Below are 15092 nucleotides of genomic sequence, written 5' to 3'. Positions count from 1 at the left end.
CCACACGTTTAATTTTTGACGCACAGAAACATATTTACTGATAAATTGTGTGAAAACTATAGGGAGGGCTTGTGATTCTGGGGGTTTATGCTCAGGAGAGATCTACATAATGTTACCGATTCATGTCAGAAAAGATATGTAGTGTCTTAAAACTTTAATAAAGATATGTGTAAAAAAAAAAAAAAGAAAAAAGAAAAGAACAACAAAATCCATGAATATACAAGAGAACAGCTGTAGAATAGCTGTCCACTGGAGTGACCACTATGCATGAAAGGGTTAATTCCTGCTTAATTTGTTACATCTATAACTAGTTACATCACAAAATTTGCACATTTAAGGTCAAGACTTTCGACCAACATTTCTCCAAGTACGACATAATTGTTTGTCAGCAGCAGCGGTTGTAGTCCATACTGAAAATATGTCTAAACTTTGAGCCGATTACCTAAAATGTTAAGCTGTTGGTTGAACAGGACAGAGCAGCACAGCCAACAACCTGGAGGGGGCGGGGCGTGAAGTAGCTCATGTGCATTTAAAGGGCCAGCGCTCAAAACCACCTTTCTGGTGTCATTACTCAGAAATAGGGTTGAAGATAAACCTGTGGAGTCGAATTAATGAAGAATTCAAACCCAAGCATTGCATTTACAGTTTATGTAGACCGCAAGGAAATGTTTTAAAATGCATAATTCCATTAAAAAAAAGCTAAATATCACTCCTTTAAAGAATAAAAACCAGCTACTTCCTCTTATCCTCTGAGTGGAAAACATCATTTAGACACAAATGGAAAATCTATATAATACAGGTGGATTAGACTGGGGGTGGTCTTTCATACAGTTGTGGGTAAATGTACCTTTAATGCCGTGCCAGCTACAGTAGCATCTCAAAACACAATGCTACAGTGGGTGAAAACACTATGCGGCGTATGGAACACTACATCTTCATTATTCCTCATAAGTATGACAGTTCCTGACACTAACCAGTTTTCCAAGACATACTGACCCATGAATCAAGTATTCATGGGTCCTAAGCATCTCCCAGTTCTGACTTGCAGATAGACGTGACAGGCTTTAGGATATATGCGCACTTCTGGAGGCAGCCAAGCTCTGCCTAGCTGTCTGTCAAAGTGAAACGAGTCGGCTACTCTTCAACTTGTTGCGCTGACAAGATGCTTACGGGACCATGACAGACTGCTGCACTGACCACCACACATACACAGACATAAATGCAAGTAAACGTACAGGGACAGTGAAATGTGTGCCTTCTGTCAATGCTTTTCCTCCAATTGCCGCCATAGTTTCTGCACAAATATATTCTAATGTGATTCACCCTCATGTTTCGGAAAACGCCGGTATATTAAGCAGATAATAAGCTTAAATAGGAGTATATTTTAGGGACGCTTTGCTTTCAATGACAGATGTTTCAAGCTTCGCTCTGTCATCCAAATATGGACAATCTGTGAGCAGACAGCCGGCTCCACGCTCCCAACAGTCCCTTCAGAAATTACTATGTGACATCACAGATGTCGCTTTTTATATTTTTATACATTTTTATGCATCGGTGTGCGTATTTAAAAGCCTGTACAGTACATGTATTTGGTGTCTCTGCATGACTAAAATCATCATCTGGGAAAAATTCGTGCCCACCTCCGATGTCAGGTCTCAGTTTGTTGTCATATCCGTCTAGTAGGCTGTTGAGGATGTGTGTGACGTCGCTCTCGTACACTTTGGGAGTCAGCACCCACGTCTTGTTAGACACCTCGTCATCGTCATCAGTCTGGAAGGAGCTGTGGGGAGAGGAGGAAAAAATATAACCAATATTGCTTGTTTTTTGGGGGTTTTTTTGTTTTTTTTTCTACAGACATATTACAAGACAAGCGAGACAAGAACCAGGTCTTAGAGAAGATATAAATCCAAGGCCCAGATATTGACAGAAAAAATATTTTCACTGTTTTCCACCATGACCTCACTGCTATACACAATACATGTCATTAACCTGAGATATAAGCCTTTGCATTTTGTTAGTTCTTATAAAACACAGTAGATACACTTCTGCGAGAGAAAATAGTACTGTACTGTATTACACAAAGAAAATGTTCAATGCATTTGAGTAAAGATTTCAATGCAAATTTATAGTTGTGAGGCTAAATAAGACATTTGACTACCTTTTTCAAAACATAATACACACAAAACTGCAGAGATGTATTGCTTTTATTATGTGATTTTTTTGTAATTTCCATGTAAATTATTCCTTAACCCATAAAGACCCAGTCCTACTTTTGTGGTACTTCCCAAATGATTTTTTTTTTTTTTTCTAAGATTTCTTGAGGGATAAGTCACCATTTATTATGAAGTAATCCTCTGTATTTAGCATTTTTCCAGTGAAAATCAGGTATTTTCACATATTTGATTTACTGATCATGAAAATATTCATAAAATAATTCAGATATCATTATTACAGGCGCTTTAAGCAGCCATCAAGAAATCGATTACAAGAAGGTGGCTAAAGCCAACTCCACCAACATTAGAAGACTGGTACGAGACCGTCTTGCAAATTTCCAAAATGGAAAAATTGATTTACTCTATCACAATCCAGAGGGATAAATTTGTACTATATTTGGGACAAATGGATTAAATTTGTATCCTCTAGCCACCCAGAATTTGTATCACTCCTCTAAGAATTTCTTGTTTACAATCTCCCGGTATTTATTCTTTGTGAATGTTTTACTTTTGCATAAAAGTGTAATGTTTAAAGAACCAAGAGGTATTGAAAACTGTGATTGTCTTTTTTTTTTTTTTTAGTGAGAAGTACCAAAACTGTAAGCACTCAGTTCAGGTTTTTTTTTTTTTTTTTTTTTTGACACCATTGAAAGTATAAAATAAGAAAAACAAAAAGGACTCTAATGGATATCATATGTATGAATGTTGATGCAGAGATATCTTGCTCCTTGTCCGATAAAAACAAAATTAAAAAAAAAAAAAAAATTCAGATATCAGAAGTAGACTACTGAGTGTCCGTTACACTTTTTGTTGATTGCTTTTTGTGCTGCATGTGGAATGTTTCCTAAAACAATATTTATTTAGTTACTTACATATTTTACTGAGGTAGAATGAATAGAAGCCCATGCCAGTTCCTTTTGTAGCAATTTCCCAATTATTTTTTCTCTACATTTCACCTTTCTTATGTGATTTATTGCAATTTATTATGGCATCATCTGCATAGATGAAAATCGGGAATTTTCTGAAATTTACCAACCATGCATAGTAGATTTTCAAAGAAGTTCAGAGTAAAGATTATTATAAAGGAGAACAAAGTGACTTTTTCAGTGAAACATATCATTAACCCAGTGCTACTTTTGTGGCAGTTCCCAAATGTATTTTTCTCTTTATTTGAACCTTTCTTAAGCCATTTATCACCACTTATTTTAATATTATCCTCTGTACTTTGCTTTTTTTCAGTGAAAATCAGGTATTTTACAATATTTAATTCACTTGTCATGTAGATGACCATAAAAAGCTCGAATTAAAGTTGAGGATTATTATACCAAAAAAACTGAAAAAACTGAAGAAAAAGTGACTTTTTCAGTAAAATATAAGCTTAATTAAACATAAAACAAGTGTCAACGATGGCTGTCATTGATCCAACTCTATGGGGTTTACTGGTGAATCAATGTTGTTGAAGATGACGGTGTTTCCATGGTGACTACAGAGCCTCTGAACATCCAAATGGGTCATATCTGATGACCATGAAAAAATAAACTGTATTTTACAATAATTATTTACATGTATTGATAGGATTAGTGGATTAACAGGTATTATACATTTTAGATCAGTAGATGATTTTGGTCACCAGTGGATGTTTGGGTCTTTATGGGTTAAACTTGTTTTACTATTTCATAAGAAAATAAAAATAAAGTGCCATTTAAATAGTGTAAAGTATGAGTTGTATGTCAACAGTGAGTGACTTATCCTGTTATTTCAGTCCAGACCATAATACACTACACTCAGACAAGATGCAAAAATCAGAAAAGCACAAACCAATAATAACCTGGAAATGGAACAAGCCTAATGTGCTATACTAAGAGGATATAAAAAATACATATAGACAGAGCTTATGGCTGATGGAAATCGTGTTATTACCAAGGGAACACGCAGTTAGATAGACAATAATCTAAAAGGGGAGTTGTAGACTTTTACCCCCTTATTTTCATCCGAAGTGATATCATTGTGTACTAATGCTGATCACCAGCTGAGCTCATGACATTCATCTAGTATGACAAATCTCTACAGTCTATTATTGCTTTTGTCGACTTGGGTGCTGCTTTTTTTTTAAGATGTGCTGCTGATATATAAAGCAATGAGGCTATGTAATCAGTTGTTTCATAGTGTTCTCTTAAGCTTGAGAATTTGCTGTTATCCCAGTCAGTCTTTTAATTTTTATATTTTACTGTCATTTATCGGTTCTACCCAGGAAAGTAGTAGTAGAAGTTAAATTTAGATCAAATGTTGAGCAGATGAAACAAAGCAGCCTCTTTTGACAATGCAGAGCTGGAAGAAAATGTTACAATATCGATACTAAGATACACATGAAATCATTATGTCTTTAACTAGGCAGATGAAGAAATCAGATGGTTATTTCTAGTTTTGAATAATTTGTTGTGAAACAACTGTGTAACAAGACAAAAACATATAAAAGACACAAGACGAATATCAGTGTAATGAGTGTAATCTGAGCTCTTATTTAACAAGATGAAAACTATAACATGAAAATATCATGAGATAATATGAAATTATATCACAACAAGTGGTGCCAGGCACAACAAACCCCACCACTCACATATATTTCACCCATTATAAGTAAATGGGAAGATTAAAAAAAAAAAAAAAAATCATAACAAAGTTTGAACTTTGACCTACCTTTCCCAAAATGTAATAACATCTATTCTGGGCCACTGGCAATCTATACACTTAATTTGGTATGAATTGAACCAATAGTTTTGCTGCTACAGTGTTAACAACAAAGAAACAAACTAACCGAACCAAAAACAATACCCCTTGCCTTCTTTTTCGGGGGCGGGGTAATAACTATCATTATCCTTTTAAGGCCCATCCCAACAGTGTCTGACAGTTAAATGTAAAGGTTCAGTGTGGAAGCTGTGAAAAACATGGAAGCCCTATGTTAGCTGAAAATGGCTGAAGGTAAAGTTCCTTAACACTTATTCTGAGATAGAGATGGGCAATAGGGCTGGGTATCATGGCCAATTTCCATAATCGATTTGATTTCGATTCATAAGGTTCTGAATCGATTAATCACGATTCAATTCGATTTGATTCATTATTGATTCAATTCAGTATTAATTAATTGATTCAGATTAATTTAGTGATACCAAAGTACAATTTTGAGTTGTAACCTGATTATTTGACTATCACAGTCATGCAACACATCAATACTGGGATCAATATTGATATTAGAAAGGAAATAAATCTGGCATTTCAGCAGTAAGTAGCTGAATCTGCTCTGAAATAATGAACGGGACACAAACATTGCCATGTTTCTACAGAAGATCAGAATGGATTTCATCATCTTTATTCTGTTTTATGGGTGGAGGCTTCTACACATGGGGGGGGGGGGGGGGGGGGGGTTGCTCCATGATTGTTGGTCGCGGAGCCGGGGGGAGGGGTAGCGTAGTGGTCGGACATTGTCACTTTACTCTTCCTCTAACTCCATACTCAGCCACAGGTGATAGTATGGATCCAAGTTATTATTCCAACAACGACCGGGTTCTGCGACTCGCCGGGGGGCCAGTTCCTTCACACTGCAGGTTTGAGTTTGAGGCAGGAGGACCTCCAGAGGAGGGGTGTTCCCCTCCGCGTCTTTTCCGTGTCTTCTTTGAGAGTGAGACCAAGTCTTCCCCAGGGGTTCGCAAGACGGAGCCGCCCCCAGTTCCGCATACTCCCGGTCCTGCTCTGAAAAATCGATCTCATCCACTATTAATCGATTATGCAAAATTAAAATGAGATCGACCTAAGATCCATTAAATTGATTTTTTTACCCAGCCCTAATGGGCAATATAAGAATTTATTCAATTAATGGAGGTTTTGCTTTCTGAAAAAAAGTTGAAAAATCAAGACATTTCTTGCTCAACAAAAATTCAGAATGCAACTGGTTCACTTATTTTGTTTTAAGTAGGGCTGCACGATATTGGAAAAAACTGACATCGTGATTTTTTTTAAACCCTGCGATATATACAGGGTGGGGAAGCAAAATTTACAATGAACATTTAGTTGTTTTTTCTCAGCAGGTACTACGTCAATTGTTTTGAAACCAAACATATATTGATGTCATAATCATACCTAACACTATTATCCATACCTTTTCAGAAACTTTTGCCCATATGAGTAATCAGGAAAGCAAACGTCAAAGAGTGTGTGATTTGCTGAATGCACTCGTCACACCAAAGGAGATTTCAAAAATAGTTGGAGTGTCCATAAAGACTGTTTATAATGGAAAGAAGAGAATGACTATGAGCAAAACTATTACAAGAAAGTCTGGAAGATACTATTAAAGAAGAATGGGAGAAGTTGTCACCCGAATATTTGAGGAACACTTGCGCAAGTTTCAGGAAGTGTGTGAAGGCAGTTATTGAGAAAGAAGGAGGACACATAGAATAAAAACATTATCTATTATGTAAATTTTCTTGTGGCAAATAAATTCTCATGACTTTCAATAAACTAATTGGTCATACACTGTCTTTCAATCCCTGCCTCAAAATATTGTAAATTTTGCTTCCCCACCCTGTATATTGAAAAAATACTCAGAAGGATATAATGGCTTTGTGGTGCTGACGTAAATGGTCAAACAAATTAATTGCACTTCCTCTTGTTGTGACAACAGATGCAAGGCATTGTCAACACATGGGTGGGGGGGGGGCGTGGGTGGGTGCATTTCAGTCGGTATGTCGGGGGGGTTGACCGGTTTCCATTAGACTTATAATACTATGGGGGTACGGGGCGGTGCGGAAACCGAACATTCATTTATCTTTTTCCTACCTCCTGCAGCTTCACAAACTTTCATTTGAGGGTCCACGGCAAAACCTTACCAGCAGAAACACCACTTTGTTACCAGCGACTCAGTGTATGTGCAGGGGCGTGGTCTGCTTCGGCAAACTGATTAAGAATGAATTTGATTGGTGGATTTCTGTGCAGTGTGTGTCAGGTACCCTTGAAATTAGATGAGAACGCGTTGAGTTCATTTGCCTCCAACATCGCAGGACCTGCAATGTAACTATTGCGCACACGTACATGGCGATGACGATGCTCAAACGATATATCGCGCAGCTCTAGTTTTAAGAAAGAAAGTATTTTTCAATCATACTTTATTTTCAGTTGCCTTCAAATGTTTTCAGTCATATCTCCCAGGTTTATTCTAACGTAGTGAAAAATGCAATAGTTCTCTATTTGTATTCTATTACACACTGATTAAGACATAATTATACCATTTAAATTCCATTTCTGCAATTAAATCCCCTCAAATCCTAGGTGCTTGACCTTTTAAATAAGATATTAAAACTATCCAAAAACTATCCGGTGCCTTATTTCACAGTGTTATTTCCACAGACATGGTCCACCCTGTCAAAATGACCAATAACCAGACTACTGTTGTTACATGCATGTGATAAAAGACTGTAAGATTGGACCTCAGAGAAGTGGATTTCATAACTGTGATAACAAAAAATAACTTAAAAAGGAAACATTAGGTCCTCAGTGCTTCCATGCCATCTTAATTGATAAGGGCTTGAGTGAAAACCCCTAAAACTACCCCTGGCAACAATTGCTAAAATGGTGACAACGAACACTGTCAATTGTAAACTCAGTGACTCGACAGAGAGAAGGAACAGATTACGAGATGGCAAAGTTGAAGAACTTGACAGCTGAATTGTTTGTCGTATTGTTAAGAGGGTTTTTAGGGCTTCTGTGAGAGCTGGAGACGACAAGCCAATTTTTCTGAGTTTACATCCTCACCTCAGAAAACGTCTCCAACTGAAAGGATAATGATGTCTCAGGAGCCCCCGTCCACCAACATCACCACACAGCAGTAAATGTTTTTTTTTTTTGTTTTTTTTTGTTTTGTTTTTTTTTTGCTCTCCCACTTAGACTGGTATGATCTTTTGAATTTTATGTCTGGAATAAAACTTTATTTTGTGTACCAGAAAAAAACAAATGAAGGTATTCTGTCTCCAAATATAATGCATATGGGGCAATTAATATGCTGACAGCAACACACTGCCAAGTATTAGGAATATGTGAGAAGACTGTGAGCTACACAGTGGTGCCTATAATAACAAGAGGAGATATGTGCAAATGTTTTATCTATGTGACAGAGAGACAAGAGTGGAAAACTGATAATAACATGCAATGTGTGAATGCGAGTTAGAGACGTAAGCCAGACATTAGAACGTAAAAACGCAGGTTGGATTTGCATTGACTGCACCTTTTTATTCTATTTATACCAGCAATCTGTGTGTAATTAGGGTGTGATTTAGTATGGCAGCAGCTGATTATGCAATCACTGCCTAGTGCTTCCTTTAAGACGCCTTTTACACAGTTTAGTGGTTGGATATGAATCAGATTAGAAACCCCAAAAGGACATAAAAACAATGTCATCACAAGACAATCACATATTAAGAGCTAACGATGATGTAAAATGCTCAGCTAAGCCCTGATTCATTACTGTGACTGATTAAATCTAAATCATAATAATGATTTCTGGAAATGATTGTAATAAAATAAAATAAAAAGAAAAAGAAAAGAAAAGAAATAAGATAAAAGAAAGCAGTGGGTGTGTTGTAATGACAAAAGATGCTGAAAACCAAGCCAAAATAGAAATATGAGCTACTACATCATTAATCCTGTCCATTAATACTGTTTGTGTTTCATTTACATCAATATTAGGGAAGTGCATTTTAACTAGTTTTTGGGGTTGAATAATCAAGTGAGTTTAAAGTTGACCAGTTGATGAGTCATGATATGATAGTAAACACATGCCTTCCACTTAAACCAAATTAATAATAGTACGAAAAAATTTATATACTATGGGTGACACATGATTACACCTTTTATTTTTTCAAAATGTATGAAACAATTTTCAGACCTTACTTAACATACGCAAGACTCTGCCAAAAACATTACATTTTCATAAAATTCATCATAAATCTCCTCCCACCCCCCACCCTAAATAAAAATTAATCATATCGTAGGTTGGTAAGAGTGATCAACTAAACAATTATTCATGCTCGGGCTGGGCAATATATAGAATTATATGATTAATTAGTGTTTTGTTATCTGAAAATTGTGCTTAAATCGCAAAATCAAGATTATTCCTCCTCTATTTCTAAAAGAAGAAAAACAAAAGAAAAAAAAAAAAAAAGATTATTCCTCTGGAGACCTGTCTTGCAAAAAAAGAAAGAAAAATCTAAATGCCTGCAGAGCCTGTTTGCTTCTTGTAATGTATTAATTATGAATATGTTTTAGATTGATCAGCCAGAAAACAATTGATTAAAAAAAATAAATTATAAATTGTATATAACTTTGGGAAAAAAAAAAAGCAAGACAGATTTTAAGTTAAGATTTGTCCATGTCTCCCAGCTCTAATTCATGTACATCTATAATCAAGGGAATACACTGTACATACTATACTATACTAAACTAGCTTTTAATGATATGTTGCTCCATAACATTATAACAGTAAATTATTCATCACATCCTGCAGTTAAATATTAACATCAGCCTGTAAAATATACCTTAGGAGGTACAGAAATGTGACTGTACACTGGAGGGTTGGTAGTTCAATCCCCAACTCCTGTCCACATGTTAACGTGTCCTTTGGCAAAAGGACCCACAGTTGTTCCCAGAGGCTGAACGAGCCCACTGGTGATAGGCTTTGAGTGATAATATAGTAGAAAAATATCATATCCTATAAAACAGCAGCAGAATGTTTTTATTGTCTGGTTATCTAGCAAGTTATGTATTACAAGTTCATCTCATTTTACATTCTTTTTAGTTATTTGACTTGTAAAAAATGTTAGTCCTCTTCTTCTTCTGCCTTTTTTTTCCTTTTGAACATACTCTATAAATTTGTCAACAACTTCCGAATTTGACACTTATACAACTCGCATTACGTCCTGTAATGACACAACCAATAATGTCATATCTCCTGTATTGTTTACATCGCCAGGTTGCAATTCACATACTTTACAGCAATATTTTTGGTCATTTGGGAATTTTCAGGCAACATAAACAAACATGGAGGAGATTGGACACGACATAGAATTGGAGAATTCTGCAAATAAAGAAGCAAATAATGAAATGTGAAGTACAGTATGGGTATTTTAAACATATCAATTAAATACAGAGAACAATTACTGTATCTTAATATATACCATTACTGTGTAGTGAAATATAATATATGACATGATGTCCAACCTTCAAAGCTACTATTTTGTCCCACATGCAACGTTAGTTATTTCAGTGTATTTTCTTTTATCTGACTCTGATGGATCGGTTGTCTTCGGATGGACGACCGTTCCATCAATCTAACTTGACCTAAGTGTCTACATGTGTGTGTTTTCAGATACATGACACACTCTGGAGAAGTGTGTGCAGATTTTATAACTCATTTTACAGATTCACAAAGACACAAGCTTAAATCCCATCATATGTTTCAATAATCCGTATTCATGCGCCGTTAAGAAACAGATACATAACAAAATAGAGTTAATTTTACAAGTGTTGGAACTTTCCACAACGCAAACTCTTTTATTTCTTCTGTGGTCTTCAAGATCATGAAAGAGAAACCCACATCTGTGATTAGTTGAGATGAAAAAAAAAAAAAAAAAAAGCTGAATATGTAGCTCTTTGATAAATAATCGATCTTGGTCCAAGGGTAGAATGCATTAGAAACAGGGCCGAGACAAAGGTGAAAGACAAGAAGTAAAAAGTGAAAAATACAAAAAAAAAAAGATGGACTGAGGAATGGCATGGCTGGGTAAGCTTATGATCTGAAACATGGACTATTTGAATATTTCATATGATCTGATTTTTAGATGAACTGTCATTGAACACAAAAAAACATCCCTGTCAAACCGTTTCTACTCAGATTCATATTTAATCAGCTGTTTACCAGTGTAATTACTGTATTTTACAGAGTGTTGCATTATGGGTTATTTGTAGCATTAATATTCCTAGACTACTATTTAATTAATATGTGAGTTAGGTTGTTATTTAAGTCTGTTTATAGTTATTTTTCAGCATCTGTCCACGCAGTGTGTTTTAGTCCACTTCCACCTGCAGGGTTTTTGTAACAGCTAGTTTATAGTTTTTTTTATAGTTATGTTATTGTGTTGCTTTTTTTCTTGTGGGGTTTCTTGCTGTAGTGCTGCTTTTGGAACCTCAATTTCCTGAAAGCTCTGCTCAAAGTATCAATAAAGTTCTATCTAATTGAATCTAATCTAATCTTTTTTTATTATTATTCAAGAAAGGAAAAACAATATATGATGCATTTTAGATACAAAATCTTAAATAGTTTTTCTTAGTTTAACCAAATAATTCCCCGCCCTCCCACCCTTCCCACACACATACAAACTGCCATTAAACATGAAACCAAAAAAAAAAAAAAAAAAAGGGGGGTGGGGGGGACTCATTAATATAAATAATGGTGTGGGTAAATAAGGGACACTTTCACACATACGTTGTTTCTAGTTTACAGAGTATATGATGCTACGGGAGGGTATTGAACCTATCAAAATCCCATAATTTATCTAATCTAATCGAATCTAATCTTTTTTTTATTATTATTATTCAAGAAAGGAAAAACAATATATGATGCATTTTAGATACAAAATCTTGAATAGTTTTTCTTAGTTTAACCAAATAATTCCCCGCCCTCCCACCCTTCCCACACACATACAAACTGCCATTAAACATGAAACCAAAAAAAAAAAAAAAAGGGGGGTGGGGACTCATTAATATAAATAATGGTGTGGGTAAATAAGGGACACTTTCACACATACGTTGTTTCTAGTTTACAGAGTATATGATGCTATGGGAGGGTATTGAACCTATCAAAATCCCATAATTTATCTAATCTAATCTAATCTAATCTTTTTTTTATTATTATTATTCAAGAAAGAAAAACAATATATGATGCATTTTACATACAAAATCTTGAATAGTTTTTCTTAGTTTAACCAAATAATTCCCCGCCCTCCCACCCTTCCCACACACATACAAACTGCCATTAAACATGAAACCAAAAAAAAAAAAAAAAAAAAAAGGGGGGGGGGGGGACTCATTAATATAAATAATGGTGTGGGTAAATAAGGGACACTTTCACACATACGTTGTTTCTAGTTTACAGAGTATATGATGTTACGGGAGGGTATTGAACCTATCAAAATCCCATAATTTATCTAATCTAATCGAATCTAATCTTTTTTTTATTATTATTATTCAAGAAAGGAAAAACAATATATGATGCATTTTAGATACAAAATCTTAAATAGTTTTTCTTAGTTTAACCAAATAATTCCCCGCCCTCCCACCCTTCCCACACACATACAAACTGCCATTAAACATGAAACCAAAAAAAAAAAAAAAAAGGGGGGGGGGGACTCATTAATATAAATAATGGTGTGGGTAAATAAGGGACACTTTCACACATACGTTGTTTCTAGTTTACAGAGTATATGATGCTACGGGAGGGTATTGAACCTATCAAAATCCCATAATTTATCTAATCTAATCTAATCTAATCTAATCTTTTTTTTATTATTATTATTCAAGAAAGGAAAAACAATATATGATGCATTTTACATACAAAATCTTGAATAGTTTTTCTTAGTTTAACCAAATAATTCCCCGCCCTCCCACCCTTCCCACACACATACAAACTGCCATTAAACATGAAACCAAAAAAAAAAAAAAGGGGGGGGGGGACTCATTAATATAAATAATGGTGTGGGTAAATAAGGGACACTTTCACACATATGTTGTTTCTAGTTTACAGAGTATATGATGTTACGGGAGGGTATTGAACCTATCAAAATCCCATAATTTATCTAATCTAATCTAATCTAATCTTTTTTTTTATTATTATTATTCAAGAAAGGAAAAACAATATATGATGCATTTTACATACAAAATCTTGAATAGTTTTTCTTAGTTTAACCAAATAATTCCCCACCCTCCCACACACATACAAACTGCCATTAAACATGAAACCAAAAAAAAAATAAAAAAAAAAAGGGGGGGGGGGGACTCATTAATATAAATAATGGTGTGGGTAAATAAGGGACACTTTCACACATACGTTGTTTCTAGTTTACAGAGTATATGATGCTACGGGAGGGTATTGAACCTATCAAAATCCCATAATTTATCTAATCTAATCTAATCTTTTTTTTATTATTATTATTCAAGAAAGGAAAAACAATATATGATGCATTTTACATACAAAATCTTGAATAGTTTTTCTTAGTTTAACCAAATAATTCCCCACCCTCCCACCCTTCCCACACACATACAAACTGCCATTAAACATGAAACCAAAAAAAAAAAAAAAAAAAAAAAGGGGGGGGGGACGGGACTCATTAATATAAATAATGGTGTGGGTAAATAAGGGACACTTTCACACATACGTTGTTTCTAGTTTACAGAGTATATGATGCTACGGGAGGGTATTGAACCTATCAAAATCCCATAATTTATCTAATCTAATCTTTTTTTTATTATTATTATTCAAGAAAGGAAAAACAATATATGATGCATTTTACATACAAAATCTTGAATAGTCTTTCTTAGTTTAACCAAATAATTCCCCGCCCTCCCACCCTTCCCACACACATACAAACTGCCATTAAACATGAAACCAAAAAAAAAAAAAAAAAGGGGGGGGGGGACTCATTAATATAAATAATGGTGTGGGTAAATAAGGGACACTTTCACACATATGTTGTTTCTAGTTTACAGAGTATATGATGCTACGGGAGGGTATTGAACCTATCAAAATCCCATAATTTATCTAATCTAATCTAATCTAATCTAATCTTTTTTTTATTATTATTATTCAAGAAAGGAAAAACAATATATGATGCATTTTACATACAAAATCTTGAATAGTTTTTCTTAGTTTAACCAAATAATTCCCCACCCTCCCACCCTTCCCATACACATACAAACTGCCATTAAACATGAAACCAAAAAAAAAAAGGGGGGGGACTCATTAATATAAATAATGGTGTGGGTAAATAAGGGACACTTTCACACATACGTTGTTTCTAGTTTACAGAGTATATGATGTTACGGGAGGGTATTGAACCTATCAAAATCCCATAATTTATCTAATCTAGTCTAATCTAATCTAATCTAATCTAATCTAATCTAATCTAATCTAATCTAATCTAATCAATGTGTTCATTTAGCTGCTGCATGAATATTTCAATCTATAATAATACTATTGCATCTGGACTATAATACTCACAATACAATGCTCAGATGATGCAAAAAAAAAAAAAAAATACATAAAAAAAACTTGGGGTTTATAATAAAATAACAACAAAAAACCATCACAACACAGGAGAAAATGTTGTGACTCAGATCGTACATCCTGACTATACGAAACATCACATCAGATGATATTTTGAGCACATTCCACAGGCCAAATTGACAGTGAAGAGAAAAAATATATAGGCCTATAACAGGAAAGAATGGTATAGTGTTAAATCCTGAAGCAGTCACAGCTCAGGAGCAGTGGTGCATCTCCAGTAACCATGGAATCAGATCACGGAGATGGGTAACAACACAAAAGAGCTACCTTGAACAAGTTATGAGCTTTCAACAAGCCCTAAGAGCATAGAAAGGAAATGACACTTCTCAATGAAATAATAAAGAATGGCAAATGGCTAGGAACAAAATCCAGTTTCCATGGTAAAGGAGAGAAGCCCTGATAGCTTTCCTGTGTTATTAAGACAGGCGCAAGGCATCATATTTTGACAGTACTTTTTCTTAGCCTGCATTAAGTTCCATTTCTTGCCATCCATCCAC

The 15092-nt window shown here is 34.9% G+C and overlaps 1 protein-coding gene across 4 annotated transcripts in view; it reads right to left on the bottom strand.

Moving 5' to 3' along the window:
* gabrg2 (gamma-aminobutyric acid type A receptor subunit gamma2) overlaps nt 1-15092 on the bottom strand; it is a 105527-nt gene that overhangs the window by 81558 nt on the left and 8877 nt on the right. For all 4 annotated transcript variants that reach the window (XM_030153736.1, XM_030153737.1, XM_030153734.1 and 1 more), the window contains exon 2: nt 1641-1780. In XM_030153736.1, the coding sequence (XP_030009596.1) occupies nt 1641-1780 (140 nt within the window). The remainder of the gene's footprint in view (nt 1-1640; nt 1781-15092) is intronic.

This window comes from Sphaeramia orbicularis, chromosome 14 (genome assembly GCF_902148855.1).
Source record: "Sphaeramia orbicularis chromosome 14, fSphaOr1.1, whole genome shotgun sequence".
Classification (NCBI taxonomy): domain Eukaryota; kingdom Metazoa; phylum Chordata; class Actinopteri; order Kurtiformes; family Apogonidae; genus Sphaeramia; species Sphaeramia orbicularis.
Note: the sequence above shows the minus strand (reverse complement) of the source record. Positions and strands in the feature narration are given on the sequence as shown.